This window comes from Planococcus citri, chromosome 4, assembly GCF_950023065.1.
Source record: "Planococcus citri chromosome 4, ihPlaCitr1.1, whole genome shotgun sequence".
NCBI lineage: Eukaryota > Metazoa > Arthropoda > Insecta > Hemiptera > Pseudococcidae > Planococcus > Planococcus citri.
This window is the reverse complement of record NC_088680.1, coordinates 69,616,752-69,644,539: the sequence shown is the minus strand read 5'-3', so window position 1 is coordinate 69,644,539 and position 27,788 is coordinate 69,616,752. Positions and strand designations below refer to the sequence as shown.

Sequence of the window (27,788 nt, the reverse complement as noted above, 5' to 3'; positions counted from 1 at the left end):
TGTCATGAAAATGAAAGATTTTTTGCTTATAAATGTACAATGCAACGAAAGTTCGGTATCTGTGCAGTGCACAACTGATTCACATATGCGCGCGCTGATTGTTTCAGTTGAGTGAACTCTTTAGTCTTTACCAATCCCTTATAACGTATGGCAAGTACGACAGTGAGTTGGAGGAAGAGTCATTTCGTGCATCTTTTACTTAGATATTTATTTATTATCGTTTTCGAATTTCGAATTCGATTTCGTTTGTCACCTAAGTAGGTATTCGTTGTCGTTCAGTGTCACCATGTTGTGAAAATATGAACGTTGGAACGTTCTTATTTTTAAAAAAACGCATTTTAGGTACTGTTTTGTTTGTTTTGGTTTTGGTTTTTGATTGCCTGATTGGTCTGGTGAAGTTTATTTTATATTATTTTTATTGGTATGATTAAGAAATTTAATATTGAAGTGAATTAATCGTGACTCACCGAACCAAGTAAGTACATATTTGATATTACTCTCTTTCATATGTTGTATAGGTTATTTTATGCATGTTTCATAATTGTCCCAGCTTACTCTGGTAGCCTGGTACGATTGATTGATCCCAATCCCAAAACATCATAACAAATCATTTTATGGGTTATCATATCAATATCAACCTTTACAAAAATGGTAGAAGTGGGTTATTTAATAGTTACAATACCTAAGTAAGAATTTTGGTTACATTTTTTATTATACATACTTACTTATGATTACTTACGTCAATTTTCTATTACAATTCTAGGTTCCGATGGAGGTTGACCATCGTCAAGAATTTGAAATGGATGAAGTACCATCTGGCGTGTACGATATATTTCATCCGACTCCTATATCCCTCAAAGAACTATCAGCGATCGCGATTAGCCTCGAAATATGGCGTGGTAGATTACACGAATATCGTCAGAGCGGTAAATTGAATAGTGAGTTTCTTCCACACAAAGAACGTTTCTCATTGAAATCCATGCTCCCGGATTTACCATCTGCGATTTATAATACTATCGAAGAATATCTCTCAGTATTTGGATATTCATTGGGACATTGGATGTCCTATCACTTCGAAGATGTCCTTCTGTACCGTTACAAACACAAGAACCATATTTTGGAACACTTCGACAATTTTGTATGTGAGTACGATGGAAATATCGATTATGTAAGGACTGCGAAACGTTTGATGTGTTGTGATCGATATAGTGAGGTTGAAAAGTTCATTATCGCTTGCACGTATTTTTTCGAAGACGATATCCGACGAATTTGGCCATCAGTATCTAGCAAGATAGATTTGACTGAAACAAGATTCCGGTCGCCGTCGGTAGGGCCGGAAAGAACTATGTATTTGGATGCTCTCGATTATGACCACTGCCCACTACTCGTATATTACTGGATTTGCCGTCTTACAAATCAGTTGCAGAAGATACCAACCGTGCAGAACACTACTATCGATGAAACGATGTTTGACGCATGCATTCCTCATATTAGACCTGCGGTGGTGTATTTTTGGAATCGTATACCATCGGAAAAACGACTGGAGAAAGCCGAAGAGGTTTTTGGATACAGTACCGAATCATTTGCTAGATTCATTTTACCAATAATGGACGATCAACTGCTCGATAAATTTGCTGGAGGATCTGGCGGTTTTGTGATACGTAACTTATTGAACAACTTTCCCCGTGCTAAAAGGTTAGTTCTAGGAACTTGGTTGTACATTAGAAACATTATCGGTGAAATCAGTTTTGTATTTCTTGTCTTGCAAATGTTACAAATCGGCAGTCAATACTATCAGCGTGTAAATAGCGAGTTTTTTTTTCGTGAATTATGGAACATTGTTCCTCTTCATTTAAAACGATCGCTGATTAGAAATATTTCATCGAGCATGTTGGAAGATCTGGCTGTTGGTGATGATGATCATCATTGTGGCCATGCTGATTGCCTTGAAGATGGTGATGGTGATACACTTCGTATACGCGCCGATTTCCTATTGATTATTCTAGAGTATGCAACCCTCGAAGAGAGAACCGCTTTCTGGCGTAATTGCTGGAATCATTTGATTACACTCATTCGAAGTGACGATTTGCAACATTTGCAACGAATAATCAAACTGTGTATCGAAGACGATGATGAAATTTCTCGATTCAAGCGAAACGTTTTGGCTGAAAGCGATCTTGTACAAAAGCGATGTGTTTCGTATTTGACGAATGCTGATTTCGACATCTTGAATACGTTTGTGAGTTTTTGTTTTCCCGAATTGCTAACAGCGAGAACTTTCAAACAGCAATTGCTGCAGTTAGCTTTTCTAGGTGAAAACTGCCCATTCAATTCGAGGATTGTTCGCGGCCTTGACGTATTCAACGAGTTCATCGATGAAGCTTATCAAGATGCTGATTCGTCTACTGATTTTAAAAACAAATTCGTGTCATCGCCATCGAATCAGTTACGACTTTGCGAGCTCACTTGCTCGGGAGAAGTTTCTTTAAAAGAGCTTGTCAAGTTTATTCACTCGCTTGGTTCAACGGAACAAACCGTATCGCAGATCAAAGTGCGTATGAGGGACTATTTGGAAAAACAGTTTGGAAGAACTAGAAGTTGTAACCGTATTAAACTGATGGGGTCTCGTTATTTGCCAATTTCATCGTGGTGTTCTGAGCAAACTGAAGAATCCGAAGCAACTTCATCCGTCAACCCCAAGAAAAGGAAGAAGAAGTGAATATCGATTTCAAATGGTGAAATTTTACGAATAAATTTGCTCGAAAATGATATTATGGAAACAAATCACGATGAAATCTTCTAAATTGTACTAAACTGTTCCAAAAATACGCCCAAATTACCTGCTGTGATTTTAGAAAAGACTTTACAATTTTCATTTGTTATATATAGGTACAATTAATTTGCAAATTTATTGCTGCTCGAATTTGTACCGAGATAAATCTTTAGAAATACTTACCAATTGATAAAATTTTTTCGTAAAGTTGGTGTTGTGATTTTTGAAAGATTTTCCAAGTAATTAGATATGTGTGTAATTTGCTCGCATCGAAAGGGACCATTCAAATGGAGAAACATGCATTTTTGAAAATATTCAAAAAAAACTTGTGGAAAAATTTTGGAATAATTTATCTAAATTATTTAAATCATCGTTTTTTTTTTTCATTCTTTAGTAGTTTTCAGGACAGTATAGAAGATTTCGTTGGAATTTTAATGATTTTATTGATTTTTTTTACACGAGTTTCTCATCGTTTCAAAGTGATTTTTTTTTCTCATGAAGGTCTTTTGTATACTATTTGGTGATTTTTATGGCGATGTGGAAAGTCGTTAAACGGGTTTTTGTAGTCGGTATTCCATCATTTTTTATTTGTGTTATACATATATGGTTTATTTTACCTACTTACGTATTTTAGATACGGTACCTAGACCTACCTATTTTGTTCGTGATTTTTGTGATATTCGAATTATTTTTTACTTTTTATGACATATTATTATTCCTGTTTGTTTCGAATACTGAGTGATTTATTCAATTTATTTTCACGGTAAGTATTCAGGCAATTTTTTGTATTTTTGTTATAATTTGAAGAAGTTTTTTTGTTTTGTTTTTTTCCCCGTATTTTTTATACTTAGTGCCAAGTTACTTATTTTATGTAGTTTGTTAACTTCCGAATAAGATTCACACAGTTTCAAATATTTTATAATATTTTTGTGTTTTTTGCCCCTACATTGAGTCGCCATTTCTGTATCATATAATTTCAAAACTTGTTTTTTATATGTGAGTATATTTTTTTAAAATGATTTTCACCTCGTATTTCAAATTGTTATGACGTAGTTGTTATTTCTGATTTTTTTTTGTTTTTTGGATACCCAGCACTTCTAGATTTAGTTCAATTTTTTATAATTTTTTAGTAATATTTTCATTTTTATACACTTAAAAATATTTTTTGCGCTCTATTTGAATATTAAAAGACTTATCACGCATGTCTGCTGTCCACAATGCATTGATTTTCGCCTTGACTGCTTAAAAGTTCTCTTTTTGTTTGAAAGTTTGCCAAATAAGTTTCTTTTTTTTTTTTTTGCAAAATCGCTCTAAAGTCAAAAGTTACTTTTTCATGAAATTTTATTTTTTCCCGAAATGCTTTCATTTTTATAAGTTACATTTGTTGGTTCGCTCCGAAGTTCGGGGATATTTTTCCCAAAAAAGTAGTTCTTTACAATTTCATCTATAAGTTAGTATAACAAACAACTTTGTTGAGAAAATCGCTCATTACATCACCTCGATCTCTTCCCCTTACAACCAAAATTTCAGCTCAAAGTGGTTTACCAGGTCATCAAAGTCATTGAAAAGCCGTTCTTTTGGCCAAAAATTGAACGCAATTGGTACCAAAAAATAATCAAATAATGATAATTTGTCTGAATTATGTATTGCTGAATTGACCTTAATAATTACCTCAAGCAAAATTTTGCGAAAATTGCTTGTAAATTCGTTGAAATGTTATAGAAATTTTTTAAATTGGCTTAAAATTATTGATAAGTAAATAGCCCAGTCAATATGCAATTTGACCCAAACATAATTCCAAACAAAGGTTTTTTTGGTGAATATTGTCTAGGGTGGCGTGCTGAACAACATACTAAAAGTCCCCGCCCGTACCCCACGAGCTAACCCCCCCACAGTGGATCAAAGCCCCCCCCCCCCAAAATCAGTTTTTCATCAAGAACTCCTGAAATATTGAATTTTGAGTAAAACGAGCCCAGTGATCATTTCATCTCCTCCCCAATACCTATCAAATGAGCTATCGACCAACTCCCTAGCCTCAAGGGGGGTGGCGCTACGACCCCTCAAAGTGACGTGATTTCAATAATTTTACATTTTATGATTTGGGACTTGTAAACTGTTCTAATTGATAAAATGAAGTCAAACTTGGGGAATGGGATTCTTTCGGGAGCTAGAGTTGACCTCTGGAGTGGGGAGGGTCAAAGTTGAAAATTGCAGAAAGGTCATTTTTTTTGGAGGGGCATAACATGACCCCAAATTGATGAAAAGGGTCCAAAATCATACCATCGGACAGTTCCCTATCTGTGATCAACATATCCAAATTTTAGCTTCCTAGGTCATCCCCACCCCATTTAAAGCGGAATTAGGCTAAAAATCCCCTTATTTTGCCCCTATTTTCGGGTTTTTCCATCTTAAAAGGAGTGGGGATGACCTATAGGAAACTAATTTGGGATATGTTGATCACAGATAGGGAACTGTCCGATGGTATGATTTTGGGTATAGGTCGTATTTTAAAATATTTTTAAATTCACAACAATCACTGAAATTGAAAAAAAAAAAAAAAAAACGAAAAAGAAAGGTTAATTTTTAACCAAAAAAGTCCCCCTCCCAAAAAAGGTGCTTTTTTCAAACTTTGTAAAAAAAAGTTCTCCACAGTCATCGCCAATTTCGAAAAAACTAAAAGGAAACAATTTAATTTAAAATAATATTTTGAACCGAATTATCAAAAAAATCTAAGCAGAATAATTTTTGAGAACAAAAATTCTGAAGCTTTTTATTTCTGAAGTAGAATTAACAAAATTTCTGAATTTAGATTTAAAATTTTTGGTTTTACTATTTAAAAAAATCCACTTCAAGGAATTTTTTACAACAAAAAACATTCATAAATTTTTTTGACATAGCCTAAATCAAAGCAATTAACAACAGGAGCCTGCAAGCAAATATACGAATTCATTTTATGCCCAATTCTCCTCGTAGCATTGGTAGCTGTAGGGTTAGGCGTAGGGTTTTAGGTGCAGGAGAACACAGGTTCGAACTCCCCCGTAGGTCAGGAAATTTTAGTAATATGTTATAGGCCAGAAAAATGAAACCCCACGGGAAGGTACCATTTCTGCGGTCTAAAAACAAAAATATACAACCCTTCCCCTTCATTTTTGATTTTTGAAATTTAAAATTCAAAAATGTAACTGTTATTTTGAGAATAAGAGTAATTGGCAAAAATATTGCCTCTATTGGCAATTAGTTGGAAAAATGAAATGTATGTAATTGACAGAAATATTGCCTCTGTTGGCAAATAAATGGCAGAATTTTTTCCAACAAATTGTCAAGTTGGCATTAAATAAAGCGTTTTCATTGGTGGAGATTTTACCAACTTCTTGCCTTTTTTTTTGCCAAAAGTTCACAATTGGCAGTTGGCAATTTTATTGCCACCGAGCGCTAATCGGGTTGTACGCGAGTTCGGGTGAACTTTCATGTAGTCTCAAATTAAAGGCAATAAAATTCTGTATCGATTGATCTTAAATTTTCATCATTTCGCGTGAAAATAACGATTTTATGAATACTTCTATTTTACTGATTTTTGAATACTACATACGTCATCTTTAAACTATAAACTACTCGAAATTTTCAATGAGCACATATGTGTTTTGAATGATCAAAATATTCAGAATTTCATCCTCTTTAGAAAGAGTTTTTCCCGAAAGCTCTACCTTTTACCATTCAAAAGTTCTCCAAGCTTTAAGTTGCAAAAACCAGCTGCAGGCAGTAATCATTGAACTTTGAACTGAAATTAATCGAAATTTTCAGTGGACACATAGGTATTTTAATACAGCAAAATGTTCGTAGTTTTATCCTCTTTAAAATGGGGGTATCCCGAAAGCTCTGCCCTTTACCGTTCATAAGTTCTCGAAGCTTGAAGTTGCAAAAACAAGGCGAAAACCACAGACCAGTATAAGTATTGAACTTTGAACTGAAATTAACCGAAATTTTCAGCGAACGCTTAGGTATTTTAATACAACAAAACGTTCGTAATTTTATCCTACTTATTTGTACCAAAAGCTCTATCTTTTACCATTCAAAAGCTCTGGAAAATCAAAGTTGCCGAAAGTGGTCAAATTGTATCATCACTGAGTAGGTACCTAATACCTATCAGTTCACTTTGGTATTGATCAGTGACAACTTTTGGCAACTTTGATCTTCAAGAACTTTTGAACGGTAAAAGGCAGAGCTTTCGGGAAACCTCCATTTTAAAGAAAATAAAATCACGAACAATTTGCTGTATTAAAATACCTATGTGTTCACTGAATATTTCGATTAATTTTAGTTCAAAGTTCAATAATTACTGCCCGCAGCTGGTTTTTGCAACTTAAAGCTTCGAGAACTTTTTAACGGTAAAAGGTAGAGCTTTCGAGAAAAACTCTTTCTAAAGAGGATGAAACTCTGAATATTTTGATCATTCAAAACACATATGTGCTCATTGAAAATTTCGAGTAGTTTATAGTTTATAGATGACGTACGTAGTATTCAAAAATCAGTAAAATAGAAGTATTCATAAAATCGTTATTTTTATGCGAAATGATGAAAATTTAAGATCAATCGATACAGAATTTTATTGCCTTTAATTTGAGATTGAGACTACACGAAAGTTCACTCGAACTCGCGTACAATCGAAAAAATTGCATTTTTTACATGAGAAATCGTATGCGTCTATAGTAGTGCCGGTCAAGTTGTGCTCCCTTCGTTCAGGCGCTAGGGTAAACTATCCCGCACAGTGCTGGTGGTGGTGGTGGTAGTGGTGGTCAGGTGGTGTTACTGGGTGTTGTTTTGAGTTGGAGAATGAGTCGTTTCGCGCTTCTAGCTATTCGTTCAGTGTCAATATATTGTGAAAATATGAACGTTTTTTTGGTGTTTGGTGAAGTTTTGTTTTGTTATTGTTATTGTTGAAAGGAAATTCCCTTTCGATTCGAATCGTTCGTTCGTTATTACCTATCTATATTACCTATTCGTTTAAGATACGTTTTGTTACGTTATTTAGCGTTACGTTATTAGTTTTAAGCTCGTAGAGGTGAGGTGTCGTAAGTGTCGCCCACCTTTTCATTCCTTGTGTAGCGTTTGTACGATTTACATGTTGTTTTTTATTCTTAAAATAAAAGTTTGAAAAGTTCAGCTTTTTATGCTCGTTATTTATCGTTTATTCGATTATCATGGTAGCAGAGGGTCCAAGATCCCTTTCTGCGCGTTGTGCGAAAGTTTAATCGTATTTTTTTCGAAATTTTGAGTTTGCCGTCATTGTGCACGTGGTGTGCAGGTATGCGAACACGTTGTTGAACTAATTTTTCGCTCGTTAAATGCGAAAATCGCTCTAATAATAGTGCGCGCCGAATGTCTGGTCTAAGATCGGGTAAAGAATTTCACCCAGATTCGCCGAAATCCGAAACTCCAAAAATTGAGCCAAGTGAGTCTCCGTCAACGTCAAATACGCCGCCTGTATCTCCGAATACGGCATCGAATTCGTCTAAAACAGACTCAAAAAAAGATCCGACTAACAAAACACCTAAAAAAGAAAAACTGAACGATATGGCTGCTATCAAATTTACCGTTGATCCAAACCTCGTGTTCGACGGCACCGATTTTACCACGTGGGATAAATTAATCACCATTCGAATTAAAGCCGCTGGCTATGCTTCTACGTTAATGAAAGATAGCAAGGCGTCCGACGAAGAACAGGTACGAGCACTTTCCATTTTGACCAGCCATGTGACTCGAAACATCGCGCGTCGTTATCTAGCTGATACTCCATACGAATTTCTTCAAAAACTGCGAAAAAGATATGAAGTTGAAGAAGTTGAAGGTCAAGTTGACTCCCGTACAATCGTTCAAAATCTGAAGTTCTCAGATTATAAAAAAGTTGACGATTTATGCGACGACATAATGTACCATGCCGAACGAATTCGCATCAATGGCGGTCACGTGGCACCTCAAGAGGAGGTCACCTGGATGCTAAATATAATTCCTGACCAATACTCACACGTGCGAACATCGATCAAGTCTGTAAAAGCGAACCTCACCGATCCCGATCACGTCAAAGCCCTGATCATTGATGGCTGTAAGAAAAAACCATCAACGCTAACATCCGAGCCGAAGGGTTCCGCAATGGTCACCGGCGCCGTTACCAAGTGTACTCGTTGTCATCGAACGAACCATCATGTAAAACAATGCCGTGCGAACTACGATAAAGACGGCAATCCGATTGCGCGATCCTCTGGATCTACAAATAATCAAAGCAACTCAAATGGTAACTTTAAACAATCGAATTCTAATTTTAAAAATAATGTTAATAATAATGGTAACTCTAGTGGTAACAAACAGCCTAATAATGTGAATTGGCGAAATCCCAATAATTGTAGCGTAAATAATACTAATTCGAATTCGTCTCCCCAAACGTTCGATAATACTAATACGGTCTGTTTCCGGTGCCATCAAACTGGCCATATAGGCAAATATTGTAAGAAATATGGCGATCATATCGATAGTTCAGATCGTAAACCGAAAAACGTTCAAAAAGCAAATTTAGCCGAAGTAACTTTGCTTACCGCTTGTTTTGTAGACGATCCACCGGAGGATCAATTAACTTTTATTCTCGATTCTGGCGCTTCAGGTCATTATATTCGTAATGATTCGTTATTCCATTCGTTCGTAGACGTTGATGAAACAATCGGTTCTGCGAAAACAAACATAAAAATTAAAGTAACGAAAATGGGAAATGTTAAAGTAAAAACTAATGAGCGAAGGTTTAATTTAACGCGCGTGAAATTTTCGAACGAATTTTCGGCTAATTTATTATCAGTTAGTCGATTAATGGAAAACGGATGTTCGGTAAAATTTTTAAAAGATAAAGCTTGTGTCTTTACTGCCGATGACGTACTTGCTTTCGAAGCAACAAAAACACCATCAGGTCTCTTTCAGGTTACTTTTAATCGTGATCACGCTTGCGGTCCTGTTGTCGCGAACGAACCCCCACCCGTACAGGAAAACGAAGTCGCTCTTATCACTATTACTCCTGCGCAACGTCTTTGGCATAATCGTTTAGCTCATGCGTCGTCTGAAATTACGCGAAAAATTAACGATAATTCTACTGAAAAAATTCCGTTTAATAAAGAAATCACCAGCACAACTTGCGATGTGTGTGCTGACGCTAAACAAACTCGTAATCCGACTGACGACGTGCGTTATGTAGGAAAACGTCCATTAGAAATCGTTAATATTGACACAATCGGTCCTCTCTCCGTAAATCTCGAAGGTTCTATGTACGTGTTTGTAATTATTGACGATTACACGCATTTCACCGTAATTTATACAATTCGTAATCGATCGGACGCGGTTAACTGTTTTATTACGTTTGAGCGCCAAGCAACGGCAAAATTTAATTTGAAAATTCATAAATTACGTTCAGATGGTGCGCTCGAATTCGTTGCAGGTCGTCTCAAACAATTTTGCGCCGAAAAAGGTATCGTTCAAGTTGTCTCAGAGCCTTACGTGCACGAACACAATGGGCGAGTTGAACGAATGAATCGTGTTTTAATGGAGCGAACTCGCGCGCTTTTATTTGGCGCAAAAATGCCAAAATATTTCTGGCACTTAGCTGTTTACGCGGCTACGTATATTACGAATATTTTACCTTCCTCCGCGATTAATTTTCAGACACCTTACGAACGTTGGAACGGCCACAAACCAACCTATAAATATATTCGTGTATTCGGTTCTGTAGCAATGGCACTCGTTCCGGAAGAACGTCGCGCTAAACTTGATGAAAGATCAAAACGTTACGTTGTGGCAGGTTATAGCGAAACCGGATACATTTTACTCGATGTCGAATCAAACGAAGTTTGTGAAAAAACACACGTACGTGTTAATGAAAATATCGTCTACGGAGACGCAATTGATCTGATTACAGTTAGCGACGTCGCCACGCTAACTTTTGAAAATATAATACCCGAAGAACGTGTCGAAGAAATCGCGAATCTCACGCTCGCCAAAATAAAACAAAAAGCAGCTGAACTTACGTTTGAGAAGGCTATTGAATCGCCTGACTGTTATCGTTGGCTTGAAGCGATGAGCGACGAATTGAATAATCTTGAGCGTATGAACACGTTCGATGTCGTTGAAGCACCTGAAAATGAAAAAATTCTCGATTTAAAATGGGTTTTTCGTGTTAAATCTGATGATAATTTTAAAGCTCGAATCGTTGTTCGCGGTTATCAAGACCCCCAATACTATACCGATGATATGTTATTCGCACCCGTTTCTAGAATCGAATATGTTAAAGCAGTAATTTCTCTTGCTTTAAAATTTGGCTGGCAACTACGTGGCGTAGATATTGTTGCAGCATTTTTATACGGAAAATTACTTAAACCGGTTTACGTAAGACCTCCGAAAGGTTATAATATACCAAATAATCGTTTTAAAAATGCGGTATGGAAACTCAAACGAGCGTTATATGGTCTTAAAATATCCCCGCTAATTTGGCACGAAGAATTATCTCGAATTCTTTTGCGTATGGGTCTCGTTAGATCCGCGTTCGATAGTACGATATTTGTTCATCCTGATGATCCGCTTCGTTGTATACTCGTAATATACGTCGATGACTTTTTAATAACCGGTTGGGACAATCGTTTAATCGAAGAAGTAATTAAATTATTATCCGAAAACTTCGAAACTAAAGACTTGGGACAAGTCAAACGTTATTTAGGGGTAAATATTAAACGCACCGAACACCAAATTACATTAGATCATATTGATTACATCGCTACGCTTTTACGAAAATTTAATCTCGAAAATTGTGTTCCGGTAGCGACTCCCTTCGATCTCGATCCGGCGAAATCAGATGATAAGGTCGATAAATCTTTGGAAAGCATCTGCCGCCAGATGCTCGGTGCCCTGTCTTACGTAGCGATGTGGACACGCGCCGACATCGCGTTTGCGGTAAATTATCTATCTCGATTTCAGACTAAACCCACTAAAGCCCTCTTGTTGGCTATCAAGCGAATTCTTCGTTACTTAAAGGGAACAATCGATCGAAAATTAACGTTTACGGATACGTCTGAAATAATCCTCGAAGCCTTTGTTGATTCGGACCACGGTGGCGATTCCACCGATAGAAAATCGTCTTCTGGTCTTATAATTTTTTTATATGGAAATCCAATCGTTTGGCGAACACGTAAACAAACCACTGTAGCGACCAGCAGTGGCGAAGCCGAATATATGGCGTTATCATACGCTACTAACGAAGTTCGCGCAATCCGCAATCTGCTTACCGTTTTTTCATTTCGTCTTGGTCCTACGGCAATTTATTGCGATTCATCTGCGGCCATTGCAATGGCAAAAAATTTGGAAACTAGGCGAACTAGGCACATCGATATGTGCTATCACAATACGAAGGACGCGCTTAAACGATCGGAAATCACCGTAAGCCATGTCGGATCGAATGAAAATCTCGCGGATTTGTTCACCAAACCCTTGACTCGAATTAAAATTGATCTTCTGATCGAAAAATACTTACTCTAATCCGAAATACTTGCAAACTTAACCTTTTGCCGGTTTTATTTTTATCAACTGTTTATGTTTATTTTTATTTTTTGTAGTTTTATTTTTTACTTTGCGTTTTTGGTTTGCACTTTACACCTGCAAACCAGGGGAGGGTGTTGAATGGAAATTCCCTTTCGATTCGAATCGTTCGTTCGTTATTACCTATCTATATTACCTATTCGTTTAAGATACGTTTTGTTACGTTATTTAGCGTTACGTTATTAGTTTTAAGCTCGTAGAGGTGAGGTGTCGTAAGTGTCGCCCACCTTTTCATTCCTTGTGTAGCGTTTGTACGATTTACATGTTGTTTTTTATTCTTAAAATAAAAGTTTGAAAAGTTCAGCTTTTTATGCTCGTTATTTATCGTTTATTCGATTATCAGTTATCTTATCTTATCTGTATTGAATTTTGAATTGAAATTTTAAATGATTATGAAAATTACAAATTACAATTGAAGCGAATTAATTACGACTTTCCTACCAAAGTAATATTCGATGGAATGCTGAAAGTAAGTACATACATACAACTTTTTTATATGTATAGGTAGTTTATTTTATGCACATTTGATAAAATATCAAAGGTATTCTTTACACTGTTATCACACGATTCCAACTTATTCTGGTAGCCGGGCACCGGGTAACCTTACTTTGTTTGTTAATCCCAAAACACCATAAAAACTCATTTTATGGATGAAAGTTGTGTGGCTTATCATCCTTTATTACAAAAAAAGTAGAAGAGGTTTATTTGAGTAATGAATAAAAGTTTTGGTCAAGGTTAAGAACTTACGAATTAATTCAATTTTCTATTTTACAATTATTCTAGGTTCCGATGAAGGTTGACCATCGTCAAGAATTCGAAATGGCTGAAATACCATCCGACGTGTACGATATATTTCATCCGACTCCTGTATCGCTTAAAGATCTAGCAGCGATCGCCGTTAGCCTCGAAATGTGGCGTTGCAAATTAAACGAATATCGTCGTCAGAGCGGTAAATTGGATAGTGAGTTTTTACCACTCCGAATCAAAGAACGCTTCTCAGCGAAAACTGTGCTCCCTGATTTACCATCCGCGATTTCTAAGACTATCGAAGAATATCTCTTTCAATTTGCTCTTTCATTGGAATCGTGGCACTGGGAACACTACGAAAAAGTCCTTTTCCGTTTCAAAAATCGGGACGATATTTTGGAACACTTTGACAATTTCGTATGCGATTACGATGGAAATATCGATTATGTAAGGACTGCTAAACGTATGATATGTTGTGATCGATTTAATGAGGAAGAAAAGTTCATCATTGCTTGCATGTATTCTTTTGAAGACGACATCATTCGAATCTGGCCTTCGGTATCGAGCAAGATGCATTTGAGTAGAAGAACATTCGGACAGGTAAAGTCGAAAAAGGTGCATTTGGATGCTCTCGAATTTGATGACTGCCCGCTATTATATTACTGGATTTGCCGTCGTACAAATCAGTTGCATAAAATACCAACCAAACCGAACAGTACTATCGATGAAACCATGTTTGACGCATGTATTCCTTATCATTATATTGGACGTTCGATGGTGTATTTTTGGAATCGTATACGGTTGGAAAATCAAGTTGACCGAGCCGCCGACGTTTTTGATGAGAATCCAGTATCATTTGCTAAATTCATTTTACCAAAAATGGGCCGTCAACTTTTCGATTCATTTGTAACAGGATTAGGCGAGCATGTGATGACTGAGTTGTGTAACTATTCTTGTGGTAAAAGGTTCGGTCTAGGAACTTGGTTACACATTCGAAACGTTATTGGTGACTACGGATTTGCGGTTATTATCGTGGAATTGTTACAAAAAGACATCGAGTACTCTGGGCGCGTACATCGGCAGTATATGCGTCGTGTAGTATGGAACAATGCTCCTCTTCATTTAAAACGATCAGTGATTAGAAATATTTCATCAGACATGTTAGAAGAAAACCTGTATCGGGTTGAGGAGACTCGTCATGATGATGATGATGATGATGATGATGGTGATGATCATGATGACTTTGATTATTCAACATATATAAACGTCGAGTTCCTATTGATTGTTCTAGAATATGCAACCCTCGAAGAGAGAACCACATTCTGGCGTAATTGCTGGCGTACTGTGATTTCACTCATTCCAGGTGAAGATGTGCAGCATTTGCAACGAATAATCAAACTTTGTATCGAAGACGACGATGAAATTTCTCGATTCAAGCGAAACGTTTTGACTGAAAGCGATCTTGTACGAAAAAAATGCGTTTTATATTTGACGAATGCTGATCTCGACATCTCGAATAAATTTGTGAATTTTTGTTTTCCCGAATTGCCTACAGCGAGAACTTTCAAACAGCAATTGCTGCGGTTAGCTTTTCTCGACGAAAATTGCCCATTAAATTCGAAGATTGTTAGCGACCTCGACGTATTCAACGCGTTCATCGATGAAGCTTATCAAGATGCTGATTCGTCTACTGATTTTAAAAACAAATTCGTGTCATCGCCATCGAATCAGTTACGACTGTGCAAGCTTACTTGCTCGGGAAAAGTTTCTTTAGAAGAGCTTGTCAAGTTTATTCACACGCTTCGTTCAACGGAACTAACCGTATCGCAGATCAAAATGCGTATGAGGGGTTATTTGGAAAAACAGTTTGGAAGAACTAGAAGTTGTAACCGTATTAAACTCATGGGGTCCCGATACTTGCCAATTTCGTCCTGGTGTTCTGAGCAAACTGAAGAATTCGAAGCAACCTCATCCGTCAACACCAGAAAAAGGAAGAAAAAGTGAATATTCATTCCAAATGGTGATAAGTATGGTATTTACGAATAAATTGTTCAAATACTAATATACTGATGAAATTTTTTTGAAAAGTTGGTTTTCTGACGAACTTATCAACTGAATTTTGCATCTGATTTTTGATTCGACCTATTTCAATTATGTTTAGACAATTTTGTTTAACTCTTAATCATATTTTTTCCTTTTTTCTCGCTTACGTTTTTAAAGTCAAATTTTGAAAATGCTGAATCGATGTTGATGAAGTTTCTACTGTTTTTGAAAATGAATTTCAACTGCACTAACTGCACTTTTTGCGTTTTTTTTTGATTTCATATTTCAAGCACATTTTTGACATTTCACGAGATATCTCATTTTTCATTGATTGTTGTGATTTCGTTTCAAGTTGAAAAACTATACTATAAAATGTCATAAAAATTGAATTGTAAACGTATATTCAAAGGATAAACGTGAATTTTTGAAAATATTCAATAAAAGTTTTAGAAAAATGTTGGAATTATACCTACGTATTAAAAATACCTATTAGTTAAATCATCAAATTTTTTCGGTCTGAATCGGAGCAGTTCTCAGGACATCTTAGAAGATTTTCATGAAATCGTAATGTAGGAATTTTTATGATTCTTTTTTTTTATGAAGGTCGTATTACTTTTTGATGATTTTTATGGCGATGTCGAAGGCGTTTTCAACTTATCACTACTTATTGTATACTTGTGTAATTTTCATGAATCACTTTTTAGTTTCCATGACATATTTATTCGTGTATGTTTTAGATACTGAGTGATTTGTTAGATTCATTTTTATGGTGTTCAGGCTATTTTTTTGAATTTTTGTAATGTTTTTTAAAAGTTTTGTTGTTTTTTTCTCATGTTTTATAAGTAAGTTAGTTATTTAGGTTTATAAATTTTCAAGTAAGATTCATTTTCATACAGTTTCAAAGATTTTATGATGAATTTTTGTGTTTTTTGCTGCATTGGATCGCCATTTGCTTACGTATAGGTACAGCTATGATATTTCAAATAGATTGTTTTGGTCTTGGTCAAAAATGGGGGAAAAATGGAAATTTATTAGGTACTGAGTATCCCATTTTTAATATGCCGAGTCGATTGGAGGTGATTTCAGGCTGTTCTGGAGCCTTCTGGTATATTTTGAAAATTCCATATTTTCAAAAAAGTGGTCTAAAAACCGCCCAAATTAACTTAAGCGTTATTTTTTTCAAAATACAAGGTATCTAACAGGCAGTAAAAGTAGTAAAAAAGTAGTGAATTTAGTCGAAAAGGTGGTGAAAAATTGAAAAAATTCAAACGCGCAACAAAAACCTTCAAATTATTGAAAAAATTGATTGAAATTGAGAAATTAAATTTCAATTTTTTTGATAATTTTTCATGCGAATTTGACTTTGTTAACGGGGGGGGGGGGTTAATATTTGATTTTTTTTTATATTTCTAGAATTTAAAAAATTAGTCAAAAACTCATGGTCGCTGCCCAATAATTGGCACCGATCAGAGGAATTGGTGTTGATGAGGGTCATTTTAGACTTTTTCTGGGAGAGATTTGAAATTTCTGAAGAAACTTAAGAAATCGTCGGAGCCAACAGAATGTCTTAAAAATTAAAATTTCAAGGAATTATCCACATTACCTAATAGGTTCATTTTTCTTGAAAAAAATTATATTTCACAAAAAAGTTTGAAAATCGCTCTTGAAATAGCTTTTGTCAATTTTTTACTTCAATTTTAATAAAAATTCGACCAAAAATCCAAAAATGAATTTTGGGATCTGAAGTTTTGGTTGCGAGGCTTTTAGGACATGATCGTTCGATTAAGCTTGCGGTAGTTGCGGTCTTGTTCAAATAAAAGAACACAATTTCTGTCTAAAGCCAACCCTTTGAATCCGAATTTCACCATTTTTCTAGGCATCCCAGAGCCTATTTTACTAGTTAATCTGCATTTGATGCGATTTTCAGGCAGACACTTCGCGTGGGGTTTTTTCATCAACATATTTTCATCGATGGCTGGAGAATTCTGGTAAAAAATTACCCTCCCCTTCAAACAGTCCGAGAAAAAGGTCGCAATTCGATTTTTAAATGCCCAAAATACTTAATTAACGCGCCTTCTGGAGAAAATTCAAAATCTGGTTTCAGTTTTAATTCGGTTTAGTTTTTCATTTTTTTTTTTTTTTTTTTTAATTAAAATGAAATTTGTAATTGATTTATTTTCAAGCATAATCGTTACCATGCAAGGGAGCCTAAATTGGGGTTTTTTGACACGGGGAATTCAATGGAAGAATTATTTCAAACCTATACCTAATGCATGGTTTTTACTTTATTTTCACCAAACATACAGAATTAATTGAATCGGTGAGAACAGAAAGGGGCTATCAAGGGAACCTCTTGAAGTGTCCGCCTCCGATTTGAACGGGACCGCGATTTTTGGAAAGAGCATGTTCTAAAACCCTCAAATCCAAATTTTCAGCTGCCCAAGTTCATTTTTCGATTTTTGGCGAATTTTTGAAAATCCAAAATTGACTATTTTGGTGATTTATGCTTTTTTTTTTAAAAGCACGTACATGATCAGTAAAAATGTTCAAAATAAGTCCTAAAACTGATATTAACCTCCCAAATCCAAATTTCGCCATTTCCAGCCATTCTGGAGCCTCCAGCGCTACTTTTCAATTTCTCCAGAATTTTGAATTTGCTCCAGAAGGCGTGAATATGAAGTTGGGCAGCTAAAAATCGAGTTGTGTGTTATACTCGATCTGTTTAACGAGTTTATCCACATTTGAGTCGATTTTGGGAGGGACACCTCAAGAGTGGTTTTTTGACCAGCTTTTTTCATTATAAGAAATCCAAAAAAAATCAAAATTTTACCGTTTGCGAGGAAATTTTCGAAATTTGTGCGAATCGCTGTATTTCGAACACAACAAACCCCCTAAGGCCGAGTTCCGCCAATTCCAGCCATTCTGGAGCCCCCAGTGCGATTTTTCAATTTCTCCAGAATTTTCAATTTGCTCCAGGAAGGCGTGAATATGAAGTTGGGCAGCTAAAAATCGAGTTGTGTGTTATACTCGACCTGTTTAACGAATTTATCCACATTTGAGCCGATTCTGGAGGAGACATCTCAAGAGTGGTTTTTTGACCAGCTTTTTTTCAAAATAAAAATATTCAAAAATCAAAAATTTCTTGTTTGCGAGAAAATTTTTGAAATTTGCGCGAATCGCTGCATTTTGTCATTACGAGTATTAATCGACACAAGAGCGAATTTCGCCATTTCCAGCCTTTATTGGCCTTCCCTTTAATTTTGGGATATTTTTATTATGAAAAAAGCTGGTCAAAAAACCACTCTTGAGATGTCCGCCCCAAAACCGACTCAAATGTGAATAAACTTGTTAAACAGATCGAGTATAACACACAACTCGATTTTTAGCTGCCCAATTGCCTATTCACGTCTTCTGGAGCAAATTCAAAATTCTGGAGAAATTGAAAAATAGCGCTGGAGGCTCCAGAATGTCTGGAAATGGTAAAATTTGAGTTTTGGGACTTATTTTGACCATTTTTATTGGTCAAGTACGTACTTTTTTAAAAAAAAGCATAAATCGCCAAAAACATGTCAATTTTGAATTTTCAAAAAATTAGTCAAAATTTGAAAAATTAACTTGGGCAGCTGAAAATTTGGATTTGGGGTTTTTAGAACGTGCTCTTTCCAAAAATTGCGGTCCCGTTCAAATCGGAGGCGGACACCTCCAGAGGTTCCCTTGTCAGCAAAGTGGAGCTATATTTTGCGAGACTTGCAACATCAAATACTTTTATGAAAAACAGTTGGAAATGGCCTGAATCCTGAGAAAGTTGATAAAATCTCTGTATAGGCAATAGACCACAATCCATACACGAAAAAGTGCTCTAGAAGTTGATTTTGTACTTTTTTGTTCGGGAACCAAAAAAACGCGCTGCCAAAATGAAGGTACTATGTGCCCCATTCAGAAATGCGCAATTTTAAAAATTTTCCCTAGCACAAATGGGGGGGGGGTGGACCCTCAACATGGTCGGAACCACAAAAACTCGACGGGGTTGTGTTGGGGGACTTAAACGCGAATTCTGGAGAAAATTCAAAATTCTAGAGAAATCGAAAACCGCGAAAAAAATAAACTTCTCGCATAAAAATTGCTTCGCTCGGGCCGATTTGTTTCTTGTTTTGAAGTATAAAAATTTTCATTAGGCCCGCCAAAAATCCAAAACAGAAAATGAAAATGTTTATAAAATGATTTGAATCGACAAAATCGATATTTTTTCCCATGTATTAGTCGGCAAATTTTCAGTCAAATATCCTCCTCCTCCCCCTTTTTCTCTTGAAAAACCTCTACATAAATTAGGGGTATACTGGGTCAGCCATTTTCTTGCAAAACTGCAAAAGTGAATTTTCTATATGTTGAAAACAAAACTATGACATTTAGAGAAATTTTACTAGAGAGCTTTTTTGTAGAGAATGAAAAAATGTGACCAACTGTGCGAAAATCTTGAAATTTCATGCACAGTAGAACCTAAAAATCTAACAAAATGAAAACAACAGAAAAATTGTTATAACTTTTTTCATTTTTTCAAAATTTTAAGTTCTACTGTGCATGAAATTTCAAGATTTTTGCACAGTTGGTCATATTACTCATATTTTTTCATTCTCTACAAAAAAGCTCTCTTGTAAAATTAAATTTCTCTAAATGTCATAGTTTTTAACATTTTGACTTATAGAAAATTCGCTTTTGCAAGAAAATGGCGGTCCAGCATACCCACTGTTTTAGTGCCCTACGTAAGTCGTAATAATGTAAATTACAGGAATGGAAAGCTAGCCGAAAGCTAAAAGCTAAAGCCAAAAGCTTCATTTTTTCAGCTTTCTTTCAGCTTTTTTTTGCATGTTTATCTGGTTTGGTTTCAATTTCAGTTTTTTGTAATCATAGTCATTTTCCCAGTTTTGTTCTCATTTTTTATGCCATTGTTTTGTTTGAATTTAATTTCTATTTTCACCAAAGTACACATTTCCTATTAATTATGAATTATACTTACTCATATTTCATTTCAACTATCCATGGTGTACTTTTCTGTATTGTAGCAATGTGAGAAAATATTAAAAGCCAAAAGCTGAAAGCCAAAAGCTAAATAAAAGCCGAAAGCCAATGGTTTTTGGAAGCTAAAAGCTAGCCATTAGAAAGTTTCATTAATTTGAAGAGCCAAAAGCTAAAGCTAAAGTTTCATCTTTTAGCTTTCCGCCTTCGTTCAGTTTGTTCAGTTCACTTCAGTGTCACCACGTTGTGAAAATATGAACGTTCTCATTAAAAAAAGGCGTGGTTTGGGCTAGTTCGGTGAAATTTTTGTGTGTTATTTTCATTGATACATTTATTTGATAAGACTAAAAAGTTACAAATGAAGTGAATTTAATTGTGACTTACCAAAATAGGTTATTGTTCAACGGAGTGCTGAAAGTAAATAGTTATCACAGTGTCCTAACTATGTCCCAACTACACTGTCTATAGTCCCAACTTACCCTGGTAGGTACACCTTACATTATTTTTTGGTACCAAAACATCATAACGAACAATTGAGTAATGAGTTTATGGGTAAAAGTTATGTAAATGGAAGAAGAGGGCTAAGTATTGAGTCAGTAAAATTTTCGGTTCCATTTTCGGCTGCTTAAAAAAAAGAAAGAAAGAAAAATGCTTAAAAGTTACGTTTTCTTTTTAAAATTTCGCTTATTGTAAGATGTCTGTAGGTAGTGTAGGTATTCCTGTATAGGTAGGCGGCATCAGATATGTAGTTTTATCATTATTCGTACCTAATGCCCATCATGTTTTCTTCCCACACAGAATTAATTCGATTATTACAATTCTGGATTCCGATGGAGGTTGACCATCGTCAAGAATTTGAAATGGCTGAAATACCATCGGACGTGTACGATATATTTCATCCGACTCCTGTATCGCTTCAAGATCTAGCAGCGATCGCCGTTAGCCTCGAAATGTGGCGTTGCAAATTAAACAAATATCGTCAGAGCAGTAAATTTAAAAGTGAGTCAGAGTTTCTTCCACTGAAAGAACGCTTCTCATCGAAAACTATGCTCCCCGATTTACCATCTACGATTTCTAAGATTATCGAAGAATATCTCTATCAATTTGCTCTTTCATTGGGATCGTGGCTCGGGGAACAGTACGATTGCGTCTTCTGTTACAAACGCGAGAACGATATTTTGGAACACTTTGACAATTTCGTATGCGATTACGATGGAAATATCGATTACGTAAGGACTGCGAAACGTATGCTGTGTTCTGATCGATTCAATGAGGAAGAAAAGTTTATTATTGCTTGCGTGTATTTTTTCGAAGACGATATCAGACGAATTTGGCCATCAGTGTCGGGCGAGAGGCGTTCGAGTAAAAGAAAAATCAGACAGGTAGAGGAGTCTAAAAAGATGCATTGGCATGCTTTCGAAAGTTTCGAATTTGACGACTGCCCGCAGTTATATTACTGGATTTGCCATCTCACAAATCAATTGCATAAGATACCAACCAAGCAGAACATGACTATTGATGAAACGATGTTCGATGCGTGTATTGCTGATCCTTATATTGCTGATCCTTATATTGGACGTTCGATGGTGTATTTTTGGACTCGTATACCATCGGAAAATCATGAGGATCGAGCCTACAACGTTTTCGACAAGAGTACAGAAACATTTGCTAGATTCATTTTACCAAACATGGACGATCAACTGCTCCGTGAATTTGTGAACGCTTTGGGTCATGATATTATGATTGACTTGTGTAACTCTTCTAGTGGTAAAAGGTTCGGTCTAGGAACTTGGTTATACATTAGAAATCTTCTTATTGCTGAAGACAGATTCGCGTATCTTATCTTGGAACTGTTGAAAAAAGACGTCGACGTCGTCGACCCTGAATGCGGAAATCGGGAGTATATGCGTCGTGTAGTATGGAACAATGCTCCGCTTCATTTAAAACTATCCGTGATTAGGAATATTTCATCGGGCATGTTGTTAGCTCATCCTTCTGATGTGGGTGTCGATGATTTGATACATATAAGCGTCGAGTTCCTGTTGATTATTCTAGAGTATGCAACCCTCGAAGAGAGAACCACATTCTGGCGTAAATACTGGGATACTGTGATTTTGCTCCTTTCAGATGAAGATGTGCAGAATTTGCAACGAGTAATCAAACTTTGTATCGAAGACGACGATGAAATTTCTCGATTCAAGCGAAACGTTTTGACTGAAAGCGATCTTGTACGAAAAAAATGCGTTTTATATTTGACGAATGCTGATCTCGACATCTCGAATAAATTTGTGAATTTTTGTTTTCCCGAATTGCCTACAGCGAGAACTTTCAAACAGCAATTGCTGCGGTTAGCTTTTCTCGACGAAAATTGCCCATTAAATTCGAAGATTGTTCGCGACCTTGACGTATTTAACGAGTTTATTAATGAAGCGTATCAAGATGTTGAATTGTCTACTGATTTTAAAAATAAATTCGTATCATCGCCATCGAATCAGTTACGGCTTTGCGAGCTTACTTGCTCGGGAGAAGTTTCTTTAGATGAGCTTGTCAAGTTTATTCACACGCTTGGTTCAACGAACCACACCGTACCCCAGATCAAAATGCGTATGAGGGAGTATTTGGAAAAACAGTTTGGAAGAACTAGAAGTCGTAACCGTATTAAACTCATGGGGTCCCGATATTTGCCAATTTCGTCGTGGTGTTCTGAGCAAACTGAAGAATCCGAAGCAACCTCATCCGTCAATACCAGAAAAAGGAAGAAAAAGTGAATATTCATTCCAAATGGTGATAAGTAGGTATTTACCGATAAATTGTTCGAATAAACATACCTACTGATGAAATTTTTTTGAAAAGTTGGTTTTCTGACGAACTTATCAATTGAATTTTGCATCTGATTTCTGATTCGACCTATTTCAATTATGTTTAGACGATTTTTTTTCAACTTTTAATCATATTTTGTCCTTTTTCTCGGTTAGGTACGTTTTTAAAATCAAATTTTGAAAATGCCGAAGGGTCATTCCATGTCAACTCAACCAAAAAAAGGCGATATTGAAAGTCATGTCTTTCGATTTCGCTCAATTTTTTTTTACAATATGTACCCACCCAGTAAGTAAGAAAGCCGCAATCAGTTTGGTCCCAGCCCTCTCAGGGGGCGGGTGGGGGGCTTCCATTATTTGCACATTTTCTCGAGGTACTCAACTTCAGCAGCCCATTTCTCCAAAACTATGATACTTTGATGAAAACTGATTTCACAGTTCGAAAGAGCATTGAATTTTGAACTTTTTAAGTATTCTGAAATTTTCAAAAGTTGAAAGTTGAACTTTCAATTTGAACGTTCAAATTTCAAAATGGCGCTGTAAGTGGGAGCTACCATTTAAAATGTTGAAAAAATTTCCGTAGATATATATTTTGATACTTTTTCGAAAAATTTAGGTTTCGAGATGGGACTCTTGACGGAGGGGGAGCACCCCCACCCCCAATTTTGGGTGAAACTTTCGAAAGAAAATCTGGGGCATGTGATACATCGAATTGTATGTTTTCAGCAACGCTGAACACGAATATGAAGTTAGATTTTTGATAGGACCCCAACCACGGCCCCCAGCACCTCCCCAAAGGGGGTAAAAGTTCAAAAAAGCGTTTTGTTCGTGTGGCACATGGAATAGTATGTTTTTGGTGACGCTGAACACGAATATGACGTCATATTTTGGATTTGACCCGTCCACGGCCCCCAGCACCTCCCCAAAGGAGATGACCCCTCCAAAAAATTGCCACATTTGTGTGGCACATGAAATAGTATGTTTTTGATGTCGCTGAACACGAATATTGCCTTAGTTTTTCGAATCGACTTCACCCATGGCCCCCAGAACCTCCACCAACAGGTAAAAGTCCAAAAAAAATGTTGGGGCCCGTGGATGGGATTCAATCACAAATCTGACGTCATATTCGTGTTCAGCGTCACCAAAAACATACTACTCCATGTGTCACACGAACAAAACGCTTTTTCAAACTTTTACCCCCTTTGAGGAGGTGCTGGGGGCCGTGGATGGGGTCCTATCAAAACTCTGACGTTATATTCGTGTTCAGCGTCACCAAAAACATAGAATTCGATGTATCACATGCCCCAGATTTTCTTTCGAAAATTTCACCCAAAATTGTGGGTGGGGGTGCTCCCCCTCCGTCGAAGAGTCCCATCTCGAAACCTAAATATTTCGAAAAAGTATCAAAATGTACATCAATGGAATTTTTTTCAAAATTTTAAATGGTAGCTCCCACTTACAGCGCCATTTTGAAGTTTGAACTTTCAACTTTTGAAAATTTCAGAATACTTGAAAAGTTCAAAATTCAATGCTCTTTCGAACTGTGAAATCAGTTTTGATCAAAGTATCATAGTTTTGGAGGAATTGGCTGCTGAATTTGAGTACCTCGAGACAATGTGCAAATTATGGAAGCCCCCCACCCGCCCACTGAGGCGGCTGGGACCAAACTGATTGCGGCTTTCTTACTTACTGGGTGGGTAGATATTGTAAAAAAAAATTGAGCGAAATCGAAAGACATGACCCAAAAACGTTGGTTGAGTTGACATGGAATGACCCTGAATCGATGTTAATGACATTTCAACTGTTTTTGAAAATGAACTTCAACTGCACTAAGTGCACTTTTTGCGTTATTTTTTTATTCTATATTTCAAGCGCATCTCACGATTCATTGTTATGATTTCGTTTCGAGTCAAAGGATAAACGATTAAATCATCGATTTTTTTTCGGTCTGAATCGGAACAGTTCTCAGGACAGCTTGGAAGATTTTCATGAACTCGTAATGTAGGAATTTTTATGAATTTTTTTACGCGATTTTCTCAAAGTTTCAAAGTGATTCTTTTTTTTCTTATGGAGGTCTTCTTTATTACTTTTTGATGATTTTTATGGCGATGTCGACGCCATTTTCAACGGTCTTTTGCAGTCGGTATTCGATCTGTTTTCATTTATTATGACTTATTGCATAATTTCATGAAGTACTTACCTTAATTTTTAGTTTTTATGACATATTTATTCCTGTTTGTTTTGGATACCAAGTGATTTTTGTTAGATTCATTTTTACGTTGTTCAGCAATTTTTTTATTTTTGTAATGATTTTTAAAAGTTTTGTTGTTTTTTCCCTCTTTTTTTATAGTGTTAAAGTTAGTTATTTAGGTTTTTAAATTTCCAAGTAAAATTCACATAGTTTCAAAGATTTCGTGATATTTTTGTGCTTTTAATTGCTGCATTGAATCGCCATTTGCTTATAATAAGAATATGATATTTCAAATTCCGTTACTCCAGATCATTTTGTTTTTTGTTGTTTTTAGGATATCCACCCAGCAATATTCTACATTTAGTTCAATTTTTATAATTTTTTAGTAATTTCGTAATATACCTACTTGAAAATATTTTTTGCGCTCTATTTACTTATTTAAAGACTTTCCACACATGCTTACTCGTTTTGATGTTTTTTTTTGTTTTCGTTTTGATGGTGGGTGCACTGACCAAAAAATGAATGTGGTATTCGAACTGAACTAAGGGTTTCAAACTGCAACGTGATTTTTATAAAAAAGGATGGTCTGAACTTTCTCTAACCAAAATTTTAATTAGATATTGGAATTCATAGGGCACGTAATCGGGTACTTTTCAACGAACTGGCTACGTAACTTTACTGAAGTTACTAAACCTTTTTCAAGTATGTATCAGCTTTCTCGAACCAAATTTCATCATTTTTCGTCATTCTGCAGCCTCCAGCGCGATTTTCGATAGTGCAATTTGGGCTTCTAAAAATCGAGTTGCGAGCTTTTCTTTACTTTGGCCTTCGACCATTATTATTTCATATATCTGTTGATTAGTCAATAATTTTATAACTATTTATAATTAAAAAAAATTCTAAAACCACGTAATTTGAAAATCAGCTTTGTCCATCGGATTTGAATTGAAGTAATCTGATTTTCAGAATGCGAATTTGGAAACAGTAGATCACATTTTTGAGTTCACAAACGCTGTTTTTGATTTTTATTAAATTTTTGAAAAATTAAACTTATTTGCTAACATTTTCAAATTTTGGCATTTTCTCCAGTGTGCAAAAATACACGTCATCTGAACTGGCAGAAGCCGATTTTCGCGACAACCGCAAAAAATGGTTAAATGCAACCCACATAGGCCCCAAATAAAGTGATTTGTGCTGAAGTTGATTTTTAGCCGTTCCAGAGCAATTTCAAGTTTCTGGAGAAATGATAAAAAATTGCTGGAGGCTTCAGAATGACTGGAATTGAGGTTTTACAAATTTCGATAGTTGTAAATGAGTTAGGGATGCCATCTGAACCACTTCCCGAGAAAATTTCAATTTTCATCAATATTTTCTATTTTTGGTATTTTTTTTTTTTTTTTTTTTTTTTGGGTGTTTGTAATTACTTGATTATTACACCCGTCGTATTAGATTTAAATCGAGTTGGTAAGGTCAAGTTTTTTAATTAGGTCTAAGAATTTTTTAATTTCGGAAGGGTCGTCTGGTATGAATAGGGATCTTTCATCTATTTGTAGGGACAGTCTGTGCTGATGTAAGGAGGGACATTGAAATAGTAAGTGTTGGACAGATATAAGTTCTGAGAGGCAGAATTGACATGTGGGTTTTGAGGCCTTTTCATAGAGGTGGTTATGTGTGATTTTTGTGTGGCCAATTCTCAGTCTGGTTATAATGATTTCTTCAAGTCTGTTTAAGTGGGAGAGGTTTTTCCAAGGATGGACTAATTTTTTATGTTGAAAGAGCTTGTTTGTGGTTTGGAGGGACCAAAAGTTTTGCCATTTCTTGAGTGTGCTTTGGGTGAAGATCGATTTGAGGTCGTCAGCTGTGATAAATATAAGGGGAGAAAGGATGGTGGCAGATTTTGCATTAATATCTACAATTTCATTTCCTAAGATTCCAACGTGGCTGGGTACATACATAAACTGTATGAAGAAGTTTGAATTTTGTAAGTCAAATAGAGTTTTATGAATATTTTGAATTAGAAGGTGATCGGAAAAAAGATTTTGGATAGCAGTTAGTGAGCTGAGGGAATCACTTTGAATTAAGAAGGACTTATTTTCTGATTCATAAGTGAGTATGTCACAGAGACAGTGGAAAATAGCTGTGAGTTCGGCAGTGTAGATTGAAGAACAGTTATGGATTTTAAAATTTGAAATTCTATCATTTATAGAGTATGCATATCCTGTGTGAAGTGTTGGTATTTTTGATCCATCTGTAAAGCAAAGATTGAATTTTTTGTATTCTGATAAAAGTTCAAGATAGTTCTGTTTTATTACTAATGGAGAGTGGCTATTTTTTGGGTAGTTAATTGATATTTTCTTGGATTTTTCAATTTTCAAAAATTCACCAAAAATCGAGAAATCAACTTCAGCACTTGAAATTTTGGATTTGGAGTCCTGAAGTAGTCCCCTTTCGATCTAGCTTTGATTCGTTCATTTTCGTTTCTGCCGGTTCAGGTAGTTCCCTTGTGAGTGCTAAAGATTGCCGAAAAGTCTCGTTGAATACTACACGAAAATCAACTAGTATAAAGGCTAATAAATTGCTTGAAAAG

The 27,788-nt window shown here is 35.8% G+C and overlaps 3 protein-coding genes across 4 annotated transcripts; all 3 read left to right on the top strand.

Annotated features, from left to right (window-relative positions):
* The first annotated feature begins 338 nt into the window (after positions 1-338).
* Positions 339-3,161, top strand: LOC135843629 (uncharacterized). Of its 2 annotated transcripts, XM_065361576.1 has the most exons (3): positions 339-475; positions 551-686; positions 764-3,161. In XM_065361576.1, exon 3 carries the CDS (start codon positions 770-772, stop codon positions 2,717-2,719), a length of 1,950 nt encoding a protein of 649 aa, XP_065217648.1. In that variant the 5' UTR covers positions 339-475; positions 551-686; positions 764-769; the 3' UTR covers positions 2,720-3,161. The 2 variants fall into 2 exon arrangements, with proteins under 2 accessions (XP_065217648.1, XP_065217647.1); XM_065361575.1 differs by lacking the exon at positions 551-686.
* Positions 3,162-12,724: 9,563 nt separating this feature from the next.
* On the top strand, positions 12,725-16,078 carry LOC135843017 (uncharacterized). The gene is made up of 2 exons (XM_065360739.1): positions 12,725-12,860; positions 13,175-16,078. The coding sequence occupies exons 1-2, from the start codon at positions 12,852-12,854 to the stop codon at positions 15,140-15,142; spliced, it is 1,977 nt and encodes a 658-aa protein (XP_065216811.1). The 5' UTR covers positions 12,725-12,851; the 3' UTR covers positions 15,143-16,078.
* A 4,372-nt stretch (positions 16,079-20,450) lies between these two features.
* On the top strand, positions 20,451-23,034 carry LOC135843213 (uncharacterized). Its single transcript, XM_065361010.1, has 2 exons — positions 20,451-20,677; positions 20,993-23,034. The coding sequence occupies exon 2, from the start codon at positions 21,025-21,027 to the stop codon at positions 22,960-22,962; it is 1,938 nt and encodes a 645-aa protein (XP_065217082.1). The 5' UTR covers positions 20,451-20,677; positions 20,993-21,024; the 3' UTR covers positions 22,963-23,034.
* Positions 23,035-27,788: the final 4,754 nt, after the last annotated feature.